Source organism: Mesoplodon densirostris, chromosome 4 (assembly GCF_025265405.1).
Source record: "Mesoplodon densirostris isolate mMesDen1 chromosome 4, mMesDen1 primary haplotype, whole genome shotgun sequence".
NCBI classification, from domain to species: domain Eukaryota; kingdom Metazoa; phylum Chordata; class Mammalia; order Artiodactyla; family Ziphiidae; genus Mesoplodon; species Mesoplodon densirostris.
In genome coordinates, this window is record NC_082664.1 from 177433381 (window position 1) to 177458313 (window position 24933).

Consider the following 24933-nt stretch of genomic DNA (forward strand, 5'->3'; position numbering starts at 1 on the left):
GGACCTTCACGCTGATTGGCGAGGACGCGGAAGGCCGCGGCGGAGGGACCGGACGCAGTGGGCGGGCGGGAACGTGAAGTCTCCGCGGTGCCTGATGGGGCTGTTCCGCGGCCTGGCGCTCTTGTGGCGGGGGGTACCGCTCGTTACTCCTGCCGCCGTCTCTGTCGCCTCATGGCGGCCATCGGGGTTCACCTAGGCTGCACATCAGCCTGTGTGGCCGTCTATAAGGTGAGGGACTCGGGGACTTGGGATGCGCGTACCCAGTTGTCTGGGTGCGAGGCCAAGTCCTTTGGTCTCCTGCGGGGCTGTGAACGGCGTGTCGCCGGAGAGGTGATTCTGTGGGGAAGTTTCGGGGCTGAGAGCTGGGCGGACCCGGCCTCGTCCCCCGCGGCTCCTCAAGGAAGGCCGCTGCGGACCCGGGACCTCGCGGGCGCAGGAGGCCCCGAGCGGGGCGGACCCGGGACCTCGCGGATGCAGGAGCCCCCGAGCGGGGGCGGACCCGGGACATCGCGGGCGCAGGAGGCCCCGAGAGGGACCTGAACGTGTGGTACCCAGAGGTTTCTGGACGTTGGCCAAGAAAGGGCGGGCTGGCCGCGTTCTGGAACTGGAGGTGTTGATCCCGCGAAGCGTGTGAAGCCAGATGATGGTGTGTGCTCTATTCAGTTGTCCTTTCTGGAAATGAGAGAGCCTGACTAGGAGTTAGGGGCTTCCTGTCATCAGTGGGCAGGTGGAAGGAACAATAATGAGGGACAGCCCTGATCCTAGTCTCACGTTTAAATGTCAAATGATTTGTAAGGAAAAGCCAAAGGGTTTAATGCTATTTCATCATATGTAGAGAAAGGGAAGAAAGAGGCATTTATAGGGAAAGGAAGAGAAGTAGAAAGTTTAACGCAGTAAGGCTTGTTATTGTACATAGATAGGTTGTTATTATGTCTGTTCTGTTATCCACTATACAGAGCAGACTGAAAAAAATGAGGTAGTTCTTCGTGGAATTCTGGTCTTAATTAAAATCTAGGAAATTGATAAGGACAATTAAATCTACGTGTTTAAAATAAAGATAAAGCAGTTTTTCTCTCCACATATATATGTCAGAGTAACACTGGCCCACCCATGTCTGAATATATCTAAAGAGACTGTATATTTCATCACAAAAGAACTAATACAGTTGCATATTTTTCTCCAGGATGGCCGGGCTGATGTGGTCGCCAACGATGCAGGTGATAGAGTTACTCCAGCTGTTGTTGCTTACTCAGAAAATGAAGAGGTACTGTTCCCCTCATTTTGGAACTTTGAAATAAGGAAAAAATTATGTGCGTTGTAATCTATTGCTCTTTTTCAGGTTGTTGGGTTGGCAGCAAAACAAAGTAGAATGAGGAATATTTCAAATACAGTCATGAAAGTAAAGCAGATCCTTGGCAGAAGGTATGGAATAAAATAATACTTTTACCCATGGTAATAAAAACGTGTTTATACATTCTAAGTGTCATGTGAAATGAAACTAGAAACGCCAGTGTGTTTTTTCATTGTTTTCTATGACTGGGTCATTTCACAGAATACTCTAGGAGGCTGTTATCTTCTGATATTATCTTCTGCTGAGTCTTCTCAAGGATGGGATTCACTCAGACATTTGTTTCTTGCTTTCAGATCTGTTAGTATTGATAGATGCCAACATACATTTAGTTTTGATAATTTGTGTCATCCAGAGGTGGGAATTTGGACTTATCACATTCGTACAGTACTTTTTTAACTGAGGGAACTTGAAAGATTGTGTGCGAATTTGAAGATTTCTTTGCACTGTCGTTGAATTTCGTGGAATCTATTATAATTGGTGAAATATTTATGTAGAAGCTATTGATTTTCTTCCTCAGATCTTTTTGTGACACTTTCTGGGAACTAACTTTAACAGTTGGCTTTCAAATTTAAGCATTAGGGAAACAGCTTAATTAATGTCTTAAGAATCAGGTTAATCAGCTGTTATAACTTTAATTAAAAGATTAAAGAGGCTTGCTTCCCCAGACTTCTGACTCCTCAAATTATAGATTACCATGATAATTAGGGGTTTTCATTTTCACTGGAGTTGTAACACTCGATATAGTGTTTTTAAATTTTCAGAGTGCTTTCCCATCTATTATTGAACTCTCTCAAATCCCTGTAAGATTGTCAGGCAGGTTTTGTCCCTTCCCATTTCTAGATGAGAAAATCAAGGCACACAGAAGTTAGATACCCCTAAATTAGTTAGGGGGTAAACTAGAAAGGACTGCAGTCCAGGATGCCTAACCGTTAGCCCCAGGTTCTTTCCTTTCTACTTTGTCAGTTAAGAATTTAGGTAGAAATGTCCTCGTGTTGACTTTAGGATTTGGGGATCATGGATTAAATTTAAAATTTATTTCTTTTATACATACAGGTATTTTTTACTATCCCTTACCTGTGTTTAGTTAAACTGAACTTGATGCTCATTTTGTTCCCTTAGGATCTTTATGCATTACGTCAAAACTTGTAGTATTTCAGAGAGAATTCAGATATTCTCTGATGATACATATATTCCCATATCCATTTATCTGTTGACAAAATTTAGTACTGAGCATATTGGAAATAATTTGAGTTGGTATCAAAAATTTTTAAATTATAGACTAAAAAAAAGCAGGGAGTTGTAGAAGCTAGATTCACTCACTGTAAGCAGCCAACAATGTATGTTTTTAAGTAAACTTTTCTTCTTTTTGCGATAATGGTAGGTTTACATACTGTTACAAGAAATGATACAGAGAGATGGAATGTATTATTGGATTTACCATTTTCTCCCAGTGGTAACATCTTGCAAAACTATGCTACAGTATCCCAACCAAGGTACTGGCATTGCTATAATCAAGATACAGAACAGTTCCACAGATCCATCCCCTTGGTAGCCCTGTTTGGTTTTTTGCTGCTATTTTGGGGCAGGTGGTCGAAGTAAAGATGTGGAGGTCTTCTGCCATATTATGCAAAAAGCTTTGTATTAGCAAGAACAACTTCAGCTCGCTTTTCTGGCCCTGGAAGTTACCTTTTAACAAAAGAGTGCAATGGTGACAGTCAGCTGGGTAATACATAGCCACAGCATGCCACTTAGGCCAAGGTTAGTAAGGAATGATCCCCTTTAGACATGTATGGCTATGCCATGGTGCTGCTAGGACTTCTCCAGAATGAGCTGCCTCATGGTCCAGGCATTTCTCCGCCTCGGTCTGTCTGCTTAGAAGTTAATGGTGATTTTTACAGATACACAGTTGTACCAGGTCTCAGCCTTGGAAGCATTCTGCCTTTTGTGGAGGAGCCAGTCCCCTTGTTACCAAGCCAGTAAGGCCCTTTTTAGCCCTTGATCCAGTACCCATCCTGAGCGAACTCCCAAAGTTGGGCTTTCTCAGTGCTGGCATCCTGCCTCTTTGCAGCCTACTTACAGGTAGCACCGCTTAACTTGCTGCCACAATTATCCTTACCCATCCCTGTAACTTTCATTCCCCTGTGGCCTTCCAGCCAGAAATGCGGTCCTTGGACCTGGCTTCTCAGCAATTAGCCCTGAGAGGGAAGAATCGGCTGGCTCCTGGAGATAGACCTGAGCACACAGAGCCTCCCCACACCTTCCGATCGGCACCTTGCTGCCCAGGAGCCTCCTCCAGCTAGCCTTCCTCCTCAGTCCGCTATGGCCACTTCCAATAGCAGCGCAGGCATCCGGTGGTCCAGACAGGAGACACGCACGCTTCTCTCCATACTAGGCGAGGCAGAGTATATGCAGCGCCTTCAGACCGTGCATCACAACGCAGACGTCTACCAGGCCGTGTCTAAGCGGATGCAGCAGGAAGGCTTCCGCCGCACCGAGCGTCAGTGCCGCTCCAAGTTCAAAGTCCTGAAGGCGTTATATTTAAAGGCCTATGTGGCCCACGCCACAAGTATGGGTGATCCACCACACTGTCCCTTTTATGATACGTTGGATCAGCTTCTCCGAACTCAGATAGTGACTGACGCAGACAACTTAATGGAGGATGCTGCTTGGGCCGAGCACTGTGATCAGAACTTAGCGGCCCCTGACACCCCAGGGGAAGAGGGAGCCAGCATTCTGGGAGCAAAGAGGACTCAGGCAGCAGATCATCAGCCTATCTTGAAAACAGTTAAGGAATCAGATGAGGATTGTCAACTGAGGATCAGTGACCAGACGCGAGAAACCAGTGACCTTGAGGATTCCTGGGATGAATCTTCGGGTGCAGGTAACTCCCCAGCGTGTGAAGGATCAGGGTCCCAGAGTCACTTGGTTCTAATCGTTATATGTTTGGATGGTGACCTCGTCAGCATAGTCCCTATTTCTGCCCCCTGCTCTCTTTTTTAAATCTAATGGTAAGATAAAGGGCTTCGGGTTTTTAAGAGGCGTGACCCTAGGTATGTAAGATATTAGAGCTCCTTTAAACCTGGAAGCACTCCTTAGAACCAGACTAGTTTGGGCATCGTTAATAATGGAGACTTAGGAATCTGTGGCTGTAGAGTAGGTTGGATAGCTATGTGGAAAGGGGCTCAGGAAGGCGAGGGGAGAGGTTTTGGATGTATGATTGCAACAGAACAAAATGTCCAGATAAGGAAGTGAATTTTTCCCCATCCCTTGTGGAAAGAGGCCTTGCTGGGAATACCATAGCTTTGTCACTGTCCCTCAGCTCTGCTGCTGACTCCAAGCATTCCCGTAACAGGAATGTAATCTCTGCAACATTGTTGCTTTTGTTTTTCAGGGTGCTCTCAAGGGACCCCCAGCTACAGCAGCTCCCACCACCTTTTCAGAGGTGCAGCTGCTCCCTGTCAGAGCAGCCCCGTGACCAGACTGGGGGTGTCCGGTGAGCCCAGCCCCTGCACCAGCTCCGGCCGAAACACTCCCGGGGTGGCCTCGGCACAGCGGCCTCCAGGCTCCTCCTCCAGAGTTCCTTTTGTTTCTGGTGGGGATGGGCCTTTGACCAGTGAGCCCCCTCCCAGGTGGGCAAGGCGAAGAAGGCGGTCCGTGGCCAGGACTATCGCAGCCGAGTTGGCAGAAAACAGGAGATTGGCACGAGAACTTTCAAAGCGGGAGGAGGAAAAATTGGACCGGTTGATTGCCATTGGCGAGGAGGCCAGTGCTCAGCAGGACACAGCCAACGAGCTGCGTAGGGATGCAGTGGTCGCCATGAGACGCTTGGCCACGGCGGTGGAAGAGGCAACCGGTGCTTTCCAGCTAGGGCTTGAAAAGTTGCTTCAGAGGTTAATTTCAAACACCAAAAGTTAGGAGCTGATCACACAAGGGTGTATTTCGTACTCTGGCAGAGGCCCGGGTCCAACAGCTGCCTTCTGGTAGCCTGCCTCCTTTTCCGTGTCCTCAGAAAGAAAAGAGTGGATGGACCATTAATGTGCAGAAGGGTAGTAATACTAGAATATTCAAGGGTAGAATACTTGCTTCTCCCAAGCGTCTCCACTAGTTGAAAGACGTTTCAGAAACGTGAGAGGTGGCCTAGTAGACAACGGAAGCAGCCAAGTCCAGAGAGCTAGTTAGCCCTGGCTTCACCACTGATGCGTGACAACTTAGTTTACCTCTCAACACCAGTTTCCTTGGCTGTTAAAAGGGGGCAGCCTGCCTACCTCACAGGGTTGTTGTGAGGATCAGATGGCTTAAATAGATGTGAAAGGGTTTAAAAGTTTAAAAGCCCTATACACATGTAAGTTATTAAAGCATATGACCTTGGCTGAGGTCAGGCTAGGATGAAGCACAGTAGCTGACAAGATGTAGAATTAGGGCTGTATACCAAGACCTCATTGCTTGAATCTACTAGTTTAACTTGACTGCTTCCTGGAGTTTACAATCTTCACTTCTTTAAATCTCTCTATAGCTCATGAGGCTAATAGAGACACAACACGTATTGGTACCTTTATCTCATATTTTCACTGCTGTGTCTGTGACATACCGACTAGCACACACTCAATAGTCAAACCATCTTTCCCTCCATTTTACTAGTCCTTAGTCTCTCATCACTATGGATATAATTCACAACTGACAGGGAGCCACAATTGTGCGTTTTGGTTCATATTGATAATCTTTGATATAATGAGAAATTGGCTGTCTTATAAAATATTACATGTAAGTAAATTCTTTGCATTCCATATTTTTTAGGTTCCTTGATTCTGCATAATTATATATCTTTAACATTGGTTTGCCATTTGGACCTTGTGGAAACAATTCAGTTGATATCAGTTTCCCAAATGCTTTTAGCTAATTTTGTTCTTCTCTGTTAGCCTTTTTTTCTGTCTAGTATGTTACAGAAGGCAAGCCCTAGAAAACTTTTCTTTTAGGGAACTTTCCAAAGTCACTTTTTCTCACGTTATAGACAAAAATTCACCTCATTAATGGCATATGATGGAATAGAACAGCTTTGGGAACAGTTGGGTGGTGTGGATAAGGACGGCCTGCAGTAGCTAACTCTTTTTAAGCACCAACCCTCCACAAATCCATCCCCTTTTCCCTCCAAAACACATACACTTCCTAGAGGAGTTATGATGGTGTTGAGCCATGCTTCCAATTTACTCTAGAAGGGAAGCCATTACTGGCCATCGTTAACCTAACTTAAAGCTCTTAGTGGTTATTTAGTACTTTCAGAAAGTACAAAAAGGAGACTTAGAACGTAAAGAGCTTTCCTCTAATCAAGAGGCTGGGAAAAAAGTGCAGGCATGTTGGGAGAGGTTTTATTTTCTATTTTGCCAGCTTGGTTGCTTACCTAAATGCTGGAAATAGCAATAGGTGGAGAAATGGTCCAGACCACAGCGGGAACATACAGGGAGCAGGAATAGATGGCAGGTTTCTCTTGGGAATGGGCCATTCTGTAGGAAGCAGCGTGAGATAGAACACACTGGAATCTAGCCATAACCCCCAGATTCTAATGCTGCTACACTTCGTTACACTGAGCAAATCACTTGCCCTTTTTGTGCCTCAGTTTATCTCTAAAATGAGAGGTTTGTACTAGGTGATGTTTCTTGTACCTTCCAGTTCTAAAAAATTAGATGAATAGCATAACAAGGCAAAGTGAAATTCTGATTGCGATATTTTCAGTCACAGCAGCGTGTTAATGTGTGTGTTTTAAGGAAGCATTCTATGGCATTAATATTTATGAATGTACTCGTGAACTTCTGTAAGCACCACACCCAGACACAGATTCCATGCTTTAAAGGAGCATATGTTTAAGACACGGAAATGGAGATATATAATTTTTTTTCTCAGTTTTAGGCCCTTACATGGAGGGGTCCATGTCAGTTATAACTGGATAACACTACTGTAGATAGGTAGACTTTCTGGAAAAACAGGGAAGTACTTGAAAGAGTTAGGCCTGTACTATATTAATCTATTAATGGTAGCAAAGTACACAGGCAGGGATTATTTGAGATAAGAGAAGTGCTAAAGAGCAGAAGTCAAGGTGAACTTGGGAGGTAGTAAGTGTGCAGATCTAATGGGCAGAGTAGCTTTAGGAATAAAACTAAAGGGAAAAATCTTTAAAAACAGTAAGAAACAGGCCAAATCTTGTGAAGAGGAGAGAAGTCGTAATAAGGGGAGGCTGTCGAGAAACAGGCCCAGAAGTCCTGTCTGAGCTCTAGGCCCAGCCGTGACGCCCTGTCAGTCTGCAGGCAGGTCCCTTGACCATTCTGTACCTCAGGCCCCTCACCTATCCAGTGGGAGGCGATCCCTGCTACGTCGCAGGAGCTGTGTGAGGGCCCAGTGGGCAGATGAATGTAAAGACAGACGTTTCCAGACCGGGTGGGCTCTGTACTGGGAGAGTGGGGGGAAGAAGCCCAGCAGTACGTGAGTGCTGGTGAGTGCGGGGCAGGGCCCTTCAGGAGGGAGGAGGAGGGGCAGGATGAAGGCCCTGGTACCCTGGTAGGAGTGATGCTCGGCCTCCTGAAGCCCTCGACGTAAATGGCGCTGTGTATGCCAGCCTGCCACCACCCTCTGTCTCTGTTCAGTAACTCAATCCTGGTGTGGACAAATAAAGTTGTCATCTGTACCTGGCTGTGGTCAGTCCACTACTTTCTGGCGCTACCGTGATCATTTGTCGTCACCTCCATTCTCTGCTTTCTGCTTCTCCGCTGGCTAACCTCCAGGGTCTGGCCTCTCTGTGGCCCTCAGAGCTACGTGTGCTTCTGGCCTCACCTGAGCAAGGCCCTCTCTGCATGGCAATTGAGAAAGAATTTTCCATTTCTAAGAGTTCTATAAATTCCATTAAAATATCCTTTTCTGGCAAGTTATCTTGTCTGAGTGATAGATAGCTATTTGGTGAAATTATCCTGGTTGACTTAAATTCTGTTTTAAAGGAAACAGAACCACTAAGTGTCATGCCAAAATTACCGTATTGGTAGGAAAAAAAAATTATTGTGGGCACACTTAATCTTTTTTTTCTTACCCTTAAAATATTTGTCCAGGAGCTAGTATAAATATTGGGTTTAGAAAAGGGGTGGGGGTGGGGGAAGGCTAGTGGAAAGAATATTAAACCTTGCGTTAAAGATCTGGACTCCAGCTAGTTCTATTAATTAGCCATGTGACTTTGGGCATTTTCCCCTTCTTTACACAGATGAGGGTCCGCAGGTGTTCAGTTACCCTTCTGCAATTAGTCAGTGTTAATTTTCACCTGCTCTTACTAAACAGTTAAGACTGGTCTCTGGACAGAATAGCCACTGCCCCTTGCAAGAAGGATTTAGTGAAAGGGTCTACCTCATCGTCGTTTCTAGATGAAATTAAGCCAAAGATCAGACTCCTGTCCCTGCTCACGGTGAAAGTACCTTAGTCATTTAGCATCTTACCGCGAGGCAGTCTAAACCCTAGCCTGGTAGAGAAGGCCTGGGATTAAGTACTGACGCTGCCCCTTATAGTGTTGGGAAGGAAGTAAGGTAATACGTGTGAAAACGTTTTGCAGTCTGCATTAATTCGTATTACTATTTTGAGCAACATAACACCCATTGTTTTAATTTTTCCATTGCCATACACAATTGTTCAGTGCCTACTTCGTATAGGATGTTATATATCTATCTACCTGTAGTACTCTGCACTTTTACATATATAATATTCATACTTTTGCTTAGTCCTTTCAGGTTTCAGGCATTGATTCATATTCAGAAACCAAGCAGCAAAGATGGTGTTAGGTATTCTGGTTTGCCATTAGTTTGTGGACCTTTTGTCCTTTTTATCTCAGTGGTTGGGTCTTCAGGATCAAAGATACGAGTATATATGACATAAAATCATTGATATTATGAAAATCATCCCCAAATGTTTAACATCTGTTGATAGTAAGATCAGAACAGGGAAGAGCTATTCACTTTCAAATGTGAAGTTAGCACTTTAATAGAATTACTCTAAACCTTGTAAATTCTACAGCCGTTCATTCCTACCGTCTAAACCTACCCTAATATTGCAAGATTTCTTTTAATATTAAGCAACTTAATTTTGTTTATATTTTTATATTTGTCAAGCGGTATTGAAGAATATAGTCTTCTTTAAAACTTATATGTCAACAATAGTGATATAAATATTTAACTATGTTTATCTCTATGGACAGCTCTGATGATCCACAGGCTCAGAAATACATCAGGGATAGTAAATGTTTAGTGAGTATGCTTCTATTATTATTTCCCTATTATACAAAGTAATTGCCAGTTATGTTGATTTGAAAATGTATTTTTATTAAAATCATTCCTTATTTAACACACTCATAATTTCCTTCTTAGGTCATTGAAAAAAATGGGAAATTACGATATGAAATAGATACTGGAGAAGAAAAGAAATTTGTCAGCCCAGAAGATGTTGCCAGACTGATATTTAGTAAAATGAAAGGTATTGAGCAAAAGAAAAGATCTTTTTAAAAACTGACCTTTTAAAAAATCTAGAGATGGTTTTTGATCTGGGGGTAATAAGCAGGGTGATTGAGCGAATGAGCAGTGAGGAGACCTAAATTATGCTAGACCTGCCCGGGCCACTAACTGGCTATGTGACCATGGTTAAATGACTTATTTTCCCTGACCTTGGTTTCCCTAGAAGTAATGTAAATGGATGGGGCCAAATTAGCATTTTCAAAACTTCTTAAGATGAAGTGACCAGGTGGTCCAGTGGCTGAGACTCTGCGCTCCCAACGCAGGGGACCGGCTACAATCCCTGGTCAGGGACCTAGATCCCACATGCATGCCGCAGCTAAAGATCCCACATGCGGCAACTAAAGATCCCACATGCGGCAACTAAGACCCAGTGCAGCCAAATAAATAAATATTTTTAAAAAAAAGATGAAGTGGCCAATAAGCTTGGTGAATAGTGAATGTCGTATCTCCTTCAAGATTGACAGTGCACTCTCCATGGTAATTTAGGCAGATTAAGTAGGTCTGGTTTTATCTCCACTTCAGGTGAAGGCTTGGAGCTAGCTGAGCAGCCTCCTGTGGAGCAGCTTGAGGGGTTCTGGAGTAGATTACTGACAAGGCTCACTTCAGCTCTGGAATGTGTAATGGGTTTGTGGGATGGAAGGCAGCCTTTCACCATGGTCGTTGGTCTGCACATAGGCGCATTAGAAGCTCGTTGTCTAAGAACCCGTCTAATTTGGGAGACGCTTGAAACTTGGAAGCCTAAGAGCAAGGCACTTTGGAAAGTACTTAGTTCCATGTCCACAAACTATACCAAAACCACAAAAAAGTAGTGCACAATTTAAGAGAGCAAGAGAAGATCATTGGGGTGGAGCAGTCAAGTGAATTGGAAAATCCTTATAGTGAGAATGTCTTTGGCTCAAATTAACAAACCTCAGATTATCACTTGACATTTTTGTGTATCATCAAAATTTATTTTTATATGTTTTTTCTTCCCATTTTATTGAGATATCATTGACATACAGCACTGTATAAGGTGTACAGCGTAATGATTTGACTTATGTATATCATGACGTGATTACCACAGTACGTTTCGTGAACTTTTAAAATATTTTTTTCACGTACAGAAACAGCACATTCTGTCTTGGGCTCAGATGCAAATGATGTAGTTATTACTGTTCCATTTGATTTTGGAGAAAAACAAAAAAATGCTCTTGGGTAAGTATAATATGGGGTTTCTTTTACTTGCTTAGTTAAAGGAAATAACGGATTTCACAGTATCACTATATAGTGAAAGGTAAAATTGCATTTGAAAATAACTTACACAATAAAGTTGTATTTGTAAATACATGTATATTTACATATGTAAGTCCTGGTAAACAGTTATGGTAATAATCATTAATAGTTCCTTTATTTTATGAAATGCCAAAAGAACATAAAATTAAATGTACTTTCTTAGCTATTTTGATTGGAAATGTTTTTGATTACCAGGTTAAGTTGATGTTTATAAATCACTTTACCTTAGTGTCATGTAATTAAGGCTTACGTGGGAATTATATAAAAATAAGCAATTTTAGAAAATATTTGCGATTATTTTTTCACCTTAGATTAACATCTAAACAAAAAGTTATATTTAGTTTTTTTTTTTTTTTTTTTTTGCGGTACGCGGGCCTCTCACTGCTGTGGCCTCCCCCGCTGCGGAGCACAGGCTCTGGACGCGCAGGCCCAGCGGCCATGGCTCACGGGCCCAGCCGCTCCGCGGCACATGGGATCCTCCCAGACCGGGGCACGAACCCATATCCCCTGCATCGGCAGGCGGACTCTCAACCACTTGCGCCACCAGGGAGGCCCTATATTTAGTTTTTATAGGTTGTTATGCAAATGTAATTGGCAAGCACCCAGACTTTTGCTCTGTGGATAGAGTTCCCTATGGGGCTTTGCTGAACACCTGAGTTGCTTCTGGGGCAGAGAATTGCTTTATTTACTTGCACTTGTGGGGTGTTAAAACTGTGACCCTAAATTAAAGAAGTTGGAAAATGCTAAAATGTATTATAAATATGTCCTAATCTCTTTCTAAAGTTCGTAAGCTTGAGCACTTGGAGAGCTCTCTCTTCCTTACTCAGTATAAGCACGTTATTTTCTTTGTCAAGGAAATAGACTCTGAACATTATTATTTTAAACAGAAAGTGATCTATGCTTAAAGACTTAAGTCTATTTCTTATGTTCTGTTATCTTGCTTCTAAAGATCGTTCATTACCCTTCATGTTCTACTTACGAAGTCTTATATGCTATTGCATAAAATCTTTAGCAGAGCATTTCTAAAAATGTACTTGAACATGTTGTGATACTAAATGTATTAAAAGTAAGTTATCCACAGGGAAGCAGCCAGAGCTGCTGGGTTCAATGTTTTGCGATTAATCCACGAACCATCTGCAGCTCTTTTGGCTTATGGAATTGGACAAGACTCCCCCACTGGAAAAAGGTAAAAACCATATTTGCAAATTTAAGTTTTTCACTGCAGAAAACATTTTAGAGTATAGCAATTATTTCAGTAGAGATTGTTATATAGCACAGTGGTTCCAAGCCTTTATGGATGGAAAGACATCGAAACTCACCTAGAGTTTTTCAAATAGATGAGAAAGATGTCCTAGGAAAGTAGAGAAAGGATATAACAGGCAGGAGGGAAGGTTGAGCTTTTCCGCCCTTCTCTTATCACCTACACTTTGTCCCCTTAGTGGAGGAAGATTTGAAATTTATAAGCCCAGCCAAGTTCCAACTGAAGCTCTAGGGCACTGTTAATTTTACTACCAATTCTAAGTATTAAACATGCTTAGAAACAGTGAAGTCTTTTATGTACATTTGTCTTGGCAGGAGATGGGGGAAAAGCCAGTATGGGGATTTAAGACTTCATTTGATAATGAAATAGTAAGACATACTCCTAATTTAATTATAAAACTTGTCTTAATAGGTCTGACACATCGTGTAATTTTAGGGAAATCAATTCAGATGTGTTAATTTCCCCTAATTGTGTCATTTCATTCATATCTCACAATTAAACTAATATGTATAAATTACTAGGAGATTTTTTTTAGGTAAACTAAAATATAGAATATAAATTGGAATATCAGAAATTTTGGATTTTGATACATAGGAAATTAGCTCCTAGTTTTGTATATGTTTTACTTTTGTAGAACATGTTATTGCAGTAGTAACAAGGATAATATTAACATAAAATTTGTATGTTTAATTCTCTTACAATTCACTTTAATTACAAATCTCTTCTTTATTTACTTTGAAAAGTTAGTGTTTTGAACTCCAGTTAGTCAGAAGAATACAGTTTTACCAGTACAACTAAATGAAAAAGAGCTTTGACTTAAAATCAGAAGATCTGGTTTCTAGGCTTAAGTCATCACTGAGTGATGACCATGGACAACTTAGTTACTCATGTGAGATTTTCAGTTTCCTCATTTGTGATTTACAGTGACTTCTTAGTTTAAGAAGTCGAACCTGGCTTTACAATTCTGTGATTCTCTCAGAACTTACTCATGTTATCTTTTTTTTTTTTTAGCAACATTTTGGTATTCAAACTTGGAGGAACATCCTTATCTATCAGTGTCATGGAAGTTAACAGTGGAATATATCGTGTTCTCTCAACAAACACTGATAATAACATTGGAGGTACACATTTCACAGAAACCTTAGCACAGTACCTAGCTTCTGAGTTTCAGAGGTGAGTATAAAGGGACTTGATGATATATTTCGATTGAAGTTTCACTTCAGGTTTAATTTTTTCCTAATTTATTTGAAATTGTCCTTCAAAGGCGGACATGTTTTTTCCAGTACGCTGGATATTTTTGTGTCTAAAGTTCTAAGGTCTGTTCTGGTAAACGGGGAAGCAGAGGCCAAGCTGCCCAGTGCAGTGTACTTGGATTTTTCCCTCAATTCTTCAGTGGTTGCTTTTATGTCTGGATGAAGGAGGGTAAAAGCACTGAGGCCTCACTACCTTCTGAACAGTTTTTACAGGTGTAGAAATTATGTTATAGTTAGATTCCAGTAAATGAATGTCTTGCAGAGTGTTGCTATTTTATTACTAATCTACTACCACAAGGAATATTTTAGTTTTGTTGCTGGATATAATTATTCCATTCAAAATTCTAATCCTGTTTGGCACATCATGAGTCAAATATATAAAGGTTATATTTGGGACATTCCTGCTGTAAAAAGAAGCTGAAATAGCATTTTCATCAGTTTGACTAAACTGGGTAAAAAAAGTCTTGAAAAAGTGATAATTTCTCATTTCTTTAATAAAGACCTATACTGCTTTTTGTTGTAAAGGTGTTCCAACTCAAGGAAGGGCATTGTTAATTTTACTACGGATTTCAGTTTTTAAACATGTTTAAAAACGGGGCCATCAATATCACCACTTAGCAAGCAGTTTTAACAATTAACTCCCCTTGGAGGTAGAGGAACTATAATTTTACGTATTTCGTTATGTTTCAGATTTCTCTGAAGAAGCACTTTTAGTTTTTTTTTTTTTTTAATGCTGGACAGATAATTTTGTGCCATCAAACAGTAATCATGCTGCGGTTGTAAGGGGTGAGTGAGGTGTGAGACTTGACCCAGTTGCATGAATCTCATTCAACCTCCTTTTGTCTCATCTGCAAAAAGATGATGGCTCCTGTACTTCTTCAAAGCACAGTCCATTATTGTGGTTACAGAATCCAGCAATTCAAAGTGTTAAGTATATTGATTATTCATTTTTCTTGAGATACTTCTTTAAATTGCAGAGAATTTTCTTTGGATATTTTGGAGATACTAAAATCTGGTATTAATATTGATTCATGAGCTTATAGTTATCCTAATAGGGGTTATCCAGATTTTAGTTACAATAAATTCTAAATGACCTAGTAATTTTTCAACTTCAAAGATTGTATTTTTAATTTAGATCCTTTAAACATGACGTGCGAGGAAATGCCCGTGCCATGGTGAAACTGATGAACAGTGCTGACATTGCAAAACATTCTTTGTCAACCTTGGGAAGTGCCAATTGTTTCCTTGACTCGTTGTATAAAGGTCAAGATTTTGACTGCAATGTGTCCAGGTAAAACTGCAGTTCAAAAAACTTAAACAAAAAAATTCCAAGGGTATTCACATTTAGGTGTGATTTTCTCACTTTGGGTTTTTCGTTTGCTCATTTGAGGTTTATTAGCCCTCTATAAAAGGAGAGTTTTCCTGTCTTTACTTCTGGGGTCCAACTCTTGTCAGACTAAATAACTATTCTCAAAGTAATCATGTCAGCTGTGATTGCCCTGTTATTTTACAGCTACAAAGAGCAGTGTGTGAAAAGGGCTTCCTAGATCTTTGAAAGAAAGATGAGAGAAGACTTGAAGTTTGAGATTTGCGAGTTTCTCTTACTGAATAGCAGTCCCACCTGTATAGTCCCTAGTTCTTTGTGGGGCTTGCACATGTATCAGTGGATGTTACTATAACTTGATCGTTACCCCTGTGTGGCAGGCTGTATTCTAAGTACTTTCTATGTATTAACTCTCAAATTCTCCTAACAACCCGATGAGGTAAGTACTGTTATTTTCCTTACTTTACACAGGAGGAAGCTGAAACACAGGTTTCATTTCTTGTCCGAGGTTATCCAGCTAGTAAGTGACAGACCTTGGACTCAAACCCAGCTAGTTTTGACTCCAGAGTTCCGTTACCTATCACAGTACTTTGAGGATTGATCCCTTTCTTGGTTTTATTTGCTCTGTCATCCGTTGGCAGCATTGTAAATTTTAATAGCTTTTATGACATTTAGTCAACACAGGTTTAATGTGCATGAAATTGTTTTTAATCCTCATATCTTTTACATAATCCAAAACATTGCTTACAGATGATTGCACCTTCACCCAGGAAGTCCAAGGGAGGCTGTTGTCCTATCATCCTATCATTTTGCATTGCATATTACTCACAATGATAATAGCTCCCGTTAGCACAATTTAAACCTCCCAACAAGCTGATGGGTGACTTGGAAGCATAGTGAAGATGTCCAGAATTGCAGTATTCTATTATTTTTAGGCTTTTACTGACTCTGTGTGGTTAAATCCTCTCTTCATCTGGCCCTTGTAGTTTAGCTTCCTCACTCTCTCTGGGCTTTCCCGAAGACTCCAGGTCAGCGCTGCCACCTGCGGCTGTTTAAACTTTTTAATTAATTACAGGTAAATAACATTAAAAATTCGGTTCCTCAGTAGCATTAGCCACAGTTCAAGTGCTCAGTAGTCTCATGTAGCCAGTGGCTCCAGAAAGTTCTCTAGATCTTTTAAGAGAGATTTCAAGCTACAATCTAAAAGATAGAAAGTTGTTAAATTGAATTTAAATCTCTTTTGTGGCAACAGAGTCTTTATGTTAACTTAGTGCTGTTTGTCCAAGTACTCAGTATATATTTGCTTTCTAATAAGGAAATAGAAGGAAAAATAATTTATTAAGAAGGAAATAGAATTCGTAATTTTATTTGCTAGCATTTAAGCTTCTCAGGTGGTGCAAAAGAACTAAACCTATGTGCAGCATAGGCTCAGACTATAAAGAAAAGTAGTGAGAAACAATTTTTTAAAACTTTACACATAAAAATAGCAAAAATTTCCAAATGATGGTTTGATTTGGAGCAATAGATTTATTGTCAGAAATGCCATACACTGAGTATTTTTAGGTGTTTTGAAAGCTTACAAGCAGGCTATGGGTAAGATAATCTTCCATCTGAATTTAATACTAAACATCTTCATACATTTGTGGATGGATAACCTAGACTTTTTCACTCCATGATATTGCACTGCTGGGTGTTTACTATCCTGTTCTGATCATAAACCTATTCTAAAGAGATTCATCACAGTAGGTTTTGTCATTAACCTTCATAAGAAAAAGATGTCTTGTTTGACTTTTTTCTGTGTCTTCTCTTCTCTGTGTGTATGTGTATTTGTGTATGTGTGTGTGTACAGAGCAAGATTTGAACTTCTCTGTTCTCCACTTTTTAATAAATGTATAGAAGCAATCAGAGAACTCTTAGAACAAAGTGGATTTACAGCAGATGATATCAACAAGGTAATACTTTTGTATTTTCTTATTTATGTTGGGAGTAATTTTCAATTTGGAATTTAGGAAACAGCCCCTTGGTACTGAAAGAATATTTTTATACATTTAAATATTTTCTTAGCTTATATTAGGAAGGACATTGATTAAATTTTGATTAATGGCTCTAATGAACTCATAGTTCTGTATGTTCATTTTCTTAGCAAAAAAGACTAATTCCTTTTCAGTATATTTTTTTACATGTAAGCAAAAACTGACAGATATTAGAACATTTGCCATGTGTCAAGCACTGTTTCTAAGCGTTTTACATGTATTAACTTGCTGAATGCTCACCAACAGCTCCATGAAGTAGGTGTTATTATTTATCCCCATTTTATAATTGGGGGCACAGAGGTACAAAGGTATAAGTAACTTCATGGTAATTGTGTGTTTAGTGGTAGAGCTAGGATTTAACTCAGTGTGGTTCCCAAGTCTGCTCTTAACCAGTACACCAAACTGCTTCTGTCTGCTTGCTGGGAAATATTGCATATTTGCTTGCATAAGAAAAGATTTTGAGACTTTCAAAAATATTCCAACTGTTTAATGTTACCTTTTCTCCCAAGATTATTTCTACTCATTTAAAATACAGGGCTTCCCTGGTGGCGCAGTGGTTGAGAGTCCGCCTGCCGATGCAGGGGACACGGGTTCGTGCCCGGGTCCAGGAAGATCCCACATGCCGCGGAGCGGCTAGGCCCGTGAGCCATGGCCGCTGAGCCTGCGCGTCCGGAGCCTGTGCTCTGCAACGGGAGAGGCCACAACAGTGAGAGGCCCGCGTACTGCAAAAAAAAAAATAAATAAAAAATAAAATAAAATACATATAAATTTTTTTCATTTTTGTTAATAAAGGCATTTTCATATAAGAAAACTCAGAAAATAGGTAACCAGTGTTTTATTTTATAATAAACTAGTCTAATTTGTATGCACAATTTTGAATTCTATGTTCCTTAAATAATAATATAATCAATTTCTTTGCCCATATTACTGTGTAGTCTTCATCAACACAATTTTAAATAGACTCAATATCCTAGAAAAGGAAGAGCACCATAGATTACTTCATTGTTCTGTTTGGATTCCTAGATCAGGTCTTCCCCTCCCCAGAACAGTGATGCCCATCTTTTCCCATATTTAATGTTATTCCTTGGGATAGATTCCCATAGTAAAATCATTGGGTCAGAGAGTATAAATAGCTTAAAACTATTTTTACCTTCAGTTACCTTCCAAGAGAGTTGAATTAACTCATACTTTCATCAGCAATATATGAGAAAAGACATTTTACTGTAACCTTGCTGACACTGAGTTTTATCATTTAAAGATAAATTTTCCATTAAGTAGTTGAAAAAGAGATATATTTTTACTTTATATTTTATTGGCTACTATAGGATTATTTTTAAATATTTATTATTAATATATATAATAAATGTTTAATCTTGTGTTTCCTTATGTGTAAATATTTCATATTCTTTGCCTGTTTGATCAATTAAATCTTAGTATTTTTTAAAATGTATTTGTGTAAATGCTTTATATAATCAGAAAATTAACTGCTATTTACTATAATCTTCTTTTGAGGCATGCAGTTTACTGTTTAACTTTGGTCCTGTTATGGAGGAGGGTATTTGATACACTGAGGTTTCATTTTTTTATCTATTTAAATCTGTTGGTCTGTTACTCTGATTTCTTCAGCTGCTTCTAAGTTTATAAATTCCATCTTTGTTCAGGTGTATTTAATACTATTTTCTTTTTGCTATAGTTTGAAACTTTTTATATTTTCACTATTTTGCTGTATGCTGTAAGATGGAAATTGCATTTTTTTGTCTTTTGGTGGAGGTTTTCCTTTCAGTTTAGTTGAGTAAGTATTTTTTTTGAACACTTATAACATGCCATGCGTTGTGCTAGGTGATTGGGGGTGTGTGTGTGGCGGGGGTGAAGGTGGCTTACAAAGATTAAGGCACATGGAAGAGTGGTACCAGGCAGGGCTGGAAGGGAATGAGCTTGGAGACAGACCCGCCTGAACGGGAAGGCTCACGGCGCTGGTAGTTCCAGAACAGGCAACTCACTTACTTTCCTGAGCCTTACTTGTCTCTTCTTATTAAGGAGGGTGATAATACTTAACTTATAAGTATATAAGTATAACTTACTCTATAAGTTTGTTATGAGGATTAAATGAAATATCATGTATGGCACAGGGTGTGGTGTATTGTAGATGATCAGTTAATGTGAGTTCTCTTCCTTCATTAACTGGTCATACAGCCCTCACATTAGATACCACAAATGGTACGATCCTCAATTGCTTGACTAGAGGTCAAGTACATTCTTAGGATTAAGAATATTGTTAAAGATTCACTCTCCAGATACTTCTAAAATACAAACTTTTGAGAACTTAAAAATATAGAGTTGACTCTGTAGTTTGTTGACCTTGCAGCAGTAACAAACAACCCCCAAGTCTCACTGGTTTTCTACTGTAGACAATCTTTTCTTGCTAGTGTTTCACGTGGGCAGCTGAAGTTGGCCGTAGGTCTACTGCTATGGCTCTTTTCCGTGCTTCTCGTTCTACGACCCAGGCTAAAGGAGCAGCTCTCTGGGACCTGCGGTTCTCACGGTGGAGGGGAAAGAGGAAGAGAGCTGGCGGAATGGGCAGGGCTTTTAAAGCTTCTGCTTAGACACATTGTACTTCAGTGTATTCACATTCATTTGGCCAAAGCTAGACATGGCCAGGCCTGAGTGCGTGGGCAGGGAAATCTCCACCTGCACGGAGGGCAGTGGCAATGGGCGGGGAAGTATAATCCTTTTATGGGGATGGAGGGAGGGCTTTACTGTCATTGACACATTTAATCCTCACAAAGGCATCAGGAGATAGGCACCGCTATCTCCATTTCCAGAGGAGGAAACTAAAAAGGTTCCGAAGAGGTTAAGTGCTTTGTTTAAAGTAACGCTGGCACGCTTGTGCTGGCGCTGGAATTGGAGCTCACAGTCTGCCCTCGCAGTCCGTGCTCTTTCTTTACTCTTACTTATGCCCATCGCCTTTCCCACTTTAGTATCGGGCAGTCTAGTCTTAGGAGTATTTGTTTTTTCCCGAAGGAATCCTCTCATCGCTTGCTTGAGAAGGCCACGTCTGATCTCTGAGGACAGGGAGCGTCAGGGTTCCTACTCTTCATTACGTTAGACTTCCTTTATCCCCCTTGTGTTCAGCACCGTGCTCCCCTCTCTCCCCTGCTGTCCCCAAGCTGGGCTGAATCCCCGTGTTTGAGGGGGCAGGAGGCGCTGCTGGGTCAGGACCGAGGTCTGGGGGTCTGCTGGCCCCGTGTGCGTGCTGGCGGGGCTGCTCTCCACCCGGTGTCCCGCTTTCACCCCTCGGCTTGGCCCTCGCTTCCTGTGGCCTTTGGTGCTTCGCAGTCCCAAGCCGCTCTAGGTTCTGTGACTCAAACCACCTTGCTTCCCCTTTGGTTATCTCAGGCCACGTCAGCTTTAAGACAGTTACTTCTCTCCCTTTCAGCTTCCAAAATTTGCTGAAATCTCAAGCTCGAGTTCTCTCCTGCATTTATTCTGCCATTTATATCTTCTTAAATTCCCTTATTGTCTACAAGTGGGCTTGTAGAAGGATACGTAGATATACCAATGCAGTTAATTCTCGCCATTTTTACCAAGCATCCAGACTCTTCAGCTGCAATTTTAATACCTGCATAGTATTTTGTTGCATTGATGTATCATAATTTACACAGCCAATTATTTGTGTTGAGTGTGTACGTTATTTTGGTTTTATAAATAGCAGTCTTTGTGGCTTTGTTAACATCCTTAATTTCCTTGGAATAAGATTTGTGAGTAGAATCCCAAATTTTAAGACTTTTAGTATTTATCAGATCGCTCACCAAAAGCAATTTACTTTCTGAGTAGGTGTAAACCCTCATTATTAACGTTGCAATTTTTAAAAATTCTTTTTATTCATATTGGTTTTTTTCAGGGTGCTTTAGAATTATTTTTTCAACTTCTTAGATAAAAATCCCATTGTGATTTTTTTAAATTTATTATTATTTTTTTTGCGGTACGCGAGTCTCTCACTGTTGTGGCCTCTCCCGTTGTGGAGCACAGGCTCCGGACGCGCAGGCTCAGTGGCCATGGCTCACGGGCGCAGCCGCTACGCGGCATGTGGGATCTACCTGGACCAGGGCACGAACCCACGTCCCCTGCATCAGCAGGCAGACTCTCAACCACTGCGCCACCAGGAAAGCCTTTTTTTAATTTTTATTGGAGTTTAGTTGATTTACAATGTTGTGTTAGTTTCCGGTATACAGCAAAGTGACTCAGCTATACATATACATATATCCACTCTTCTTTAGATTCTTTTCCCACACAGGCCATTACAGAGTATTGAGTAGAGTTCCCTGTTCTCGCTTCTTGTTTATATTTGATTGCCTTGGTCAGGCCTTGAATATTTTAGTTGACACTGGACCTCTTTCTTTTATTCTCTTTATTAGGGGAATAGTGTTAGTCGTTTACCAACAGATTTAATTACTGGTAACTGGTTTGAAATAGATTCTCTTTATCATATTGAGCACTTCTCTTTATTTCTTTTTAAAGGTGTTTTAATATGAAATAGGTGTTGAGTCATTACAATTGTTTTCGGACACCTGAAAGACAGTCTTATGGTTTTCTTTATATTTGTCTTCAAATTATTTGATGAATTATTGATAATTTCCTAATATGGAACTATCATTGTATTCCTGGGATAGATCTTATTTGATTATGAGGAATTATTCTTTTGATATGTTAATTTTCTGTGATAATTCATGTATCATTTTCATGCTGTTCATGCTAAGTTAGCAGAAGTGAGATGGGCTATTTCGAACTTTCCTGCCTTATGCATATTGTCTGAATAACGTAATGCGTTTTAACATCAGACACTGGAAAGGGGAATCGTCCTGTGTTTTGGGTTGCATTGGTCTAAAGAAGTGCCTTAGCTTCTTGCCTCCAGCTCGTTCTCTCCTTCCTGGATGATGAGATGGGCCATGGCTTATCTATATGTCCCCAGGGCTTCCGTTTAGGGAGAGTCAGAGGCACATGGTTGAGTCTCAAGCAGTGAGCGAGTGAGAAGCTGGAGCCAATGCTCAGACCTTTGCTAACCCTTCCTCTCCCCACCTCCCTTTTTTGTTTTCTGTCCACACAGCATGACCTGCTCTTTAAGGTTGTATAACTTTGTAAGCAGAGGCTACTTTTCTCTTTTAAAAGCTCCTGAGACATACTCAAAGAAATAGGGGATTTTAAAGTGCTTGAACTTACCGAGAATGACAAAATATCACAGTATATCTAATTCATTTACTCAGAACAATACCTTCTAAACCAAGACATCCGGTGCTTTAATTTCCCTTTATTCCAAGGTAACATAATCATGCACGATGTTCTTCAGGAAATAGGCTGATAGTACCTTCCTTTTCTTCATAACCCAAAGCATAGTGTGAGAGAGGGTCCACGCTCACTTCATTTCGTCATGAAAAATATCAACTCACAAAATAGGTTCTCATGACTACTCCAAAGATACATGTACAATTCTCAAGTCCCCCTTCTATTCCACAATGTGGGAATATGATTTTAATTTATCACTTTCATAGCTGTAAATTAAGTTCAACATAAGAAAGTGTGCCAAATCCCTTGCCTTGTGAGTTTTCCAAAATACTCATTTCTCTAGGAATAAACAAATCAAATCCTTTACGGGGACCAAAGTATCGGTAGTGTTTATATGGAATTCAGTGTCAGTCATAAGCAAATCGTTGGCCCCAGTCTTATCCAATGCACTGATGCTGGGATTTTTCCCAAAGATGATATGAAAGAAGGTCAGTTTCTTTCCGCACATAAAAATACAGTATGTGTATCTTAGGCCCTACACCACAATTAAGCTGCCCAGATGCCATGTAGTACAGTAGACTCACTGTACCATACCATAAAGAAGTATGTCCCTAACCATTTTTCCTGAGACACACAGTCCTGTTGATCTTCCTTTCATTCTCCTACTAGTTTGAGAACTGGGTTTAGAGAGTAAAGAGTTTCACATTGAACTCTTTGCTGTAAGAAAAGTAAGAGCACAAATAGGATTATAATTGCCAAGGACCAGTAGCTGGTGGGAGGGCCACGGCAGGTAGTGGTGGGCTGGCCACACACACCATGAGCTGTTCTAGCCCAGAAGGGGCAGCTGCTGCTCCCCACCAGTCACTGCCATCCAGCGATGCAGGCCAGTGCTGTTGGAGCCCGGGACGTTTTAACAGACTCTCAAAACTAGGACTTACCATCAGACTTTTTTTTTTGCGGTACGCAGGCCTCTCACTGCTGTGGCCTCTCCCGTTGCGGAGCACAGGCTCCGGACGCGCAGGCCCAGCGGCCATGGCTCACGGGCACAGCTGCTCCGCAGCATGTGGGATCCTCCCGGACCGGGGCATGAACGAGTGTCCCTTGCATCGGCAGGCGGACTCTCAACCACTGCGCCACCAGGGGTGTTTCAATGTTAGTAGCTAATGCAGAACTTTTGAAAACACTATGTGAAGAGAGAAAATATAGCTTGCCTGATAGAATTTGCAAGTTGCTACTTGGCAACCTCTACTCCAGAACGTGTTGTTTTATTGCTGTTTATTTTTACTGTTTTGTTCCTGGCCTATCAAGTGCTTATAAAATGGAATTTAATACGTTTTCATCTTTTTAAGTATTCCAGGTTAGTGCACAATGCATAAATATTCTCTGTTCCTCAAGAATTCTAAAGAATTTGCCTATAAACACATTTTGTCTGAAACTAATTTTTGAAGTATATTTATAACTTTAATAATTTCTTTTTATCACTTCAATTTTGAATTAAAGTATTTTATAGACCTATTTCATAGTGATTTAAACTTTTAACATACAACTTTGCATAATGTTCTTGTAATTTTTAATTTTACATAGCTTTTGATATTAAAATTTTAAAGTATAAAGAAGTTATTTAAATTAAAACTGGCCGATTTTTCTCTCTTTTTATTTTTCTTTTTGAGTTTATCTATTTTATTCCTTCCCTAGGTTTTGTAGATATTTGTTTTATTTTTTTTTTTGCTCCAACTCCTGGCACTACAACCCCAAAAAAACTTTCTTAGATTTTTTTTTCAGGTGATACATTTCTCTTTCCTAATTGTTTTATTTCTGGTTTGCACTTTATTTCTTCCAGTCTTTCCAGGATACTTTCATTATTTTTATAAATGTTTATTTTGAACATTAATTATTTTATTTTATTTTTTCCCTAACCAAAAAATTAACTATCGGGCTTCCCTGGTGGCACAGTGGTTGAGAGTCCGCCTGCCGATGCAGGGGACACGGGTTCGTGCCCCGGTCCGGGAAGATGCCACATGCCGTGGAGTGGCTGGGCCCGTGAGCCATGGCTGCTGAGCCTGCGTGTCCGGAGCCTGTGCTCCGCAACAGGAGGGGCCACAACAGTGAGAGGCCCGCGTACCACACACACAAAAAAAATTAACTACCGTTTTACTCATTAGCAGCTTGGTTTTATTCCACAGGCTCTGATAGATTTTATTATTTTCTTTATTATCAGAATAATCTTTAATATTTTCAATTTTCCTCTAAGTTTGCAAAAGAAATCTCAGACTACAGAGTAAATGTTTAAAGAATTTATTTAAATTAAAATTTTCCGGTTACTGTCAGCATTAATAATGACATACTATTAGTACTTTTTACCCTTTAAATGAGAATACCAAAAAACAAGATTTTCCAGGGTTTTTTTTTGTTTTTTGTTTTAACACAGCACCACTTATTGCTTATTTATAAAGCATTTCGATGTTGACTATAAGAAGTTCATGAAAAGGCATAACCTTCACTTTTATTCTCATGGTATTTACCTGGGATCAGACATTTTAGAGAAGACTTTCCTTTTAACTTACCTCCAAAGCAGACTTTTGGGAGAACTCTGCCGAGGCAAACCTGCTTTTCTTTTTTCTTTGTAAC

At 40.4% G+C, this 24933-nt stretch overlaps 1 protein-coding gene across 5 annotated transcripts in view; it reads left to right on the forward strand.

Annotated features, from left to right (window-relative positions):
• The first annotated feature begins 61 nt into the window (after nt 1–61).
• HSPA14 (heat shock protein family A (Hsp70) member 14) overlaps nt 62–24933 on the forward strand; it is a 34148-nt gene continuing 9276 nt past the window's right edge. The window contains exons 1-10 of one of the 5 annotated variants that reach the window (XM_060097763.1): nt 62–228; nt 1184–1264; nt 1340–1422; nt 9570–9618; nt 9739–9844; nt 10986–11076; nt 12236–12340; nt 13427–13588; nt 14804–14959; nt 16842–16944. In XM_060097763.1, the coding sequence (XP_059953746.1) occupies nt 172–228; nt 1184–1264; nt 1340–1422; nt 9570–9618; nt 9739–9844; nt 10986–11076; nt 12236–12340; nt 13427–13588; nt 14804–14959; nt 16842–16944 (993 nt within the window). In that variant the 5' untranslated portion in view covers nt 62–171. Of the gene's footprint in view, nt 229–544; nt 647–1183; nt 1265–1339; nt 1423–3545; nt 4233–4742; nt 5242–9569; nt 9619–9738; nt 9845–10985; nt 11077–12235; nt 12341–13426; nt 13589–14803; nt 14960–16841; nt 16945–17534; nt 18309–24933 lie in introns of those variants that run through there. The other 4 variants (XM_060097764.1, XM_060097761.1, XM_060097762.1 and 1 more) reach the window with 4 other exon arrangements.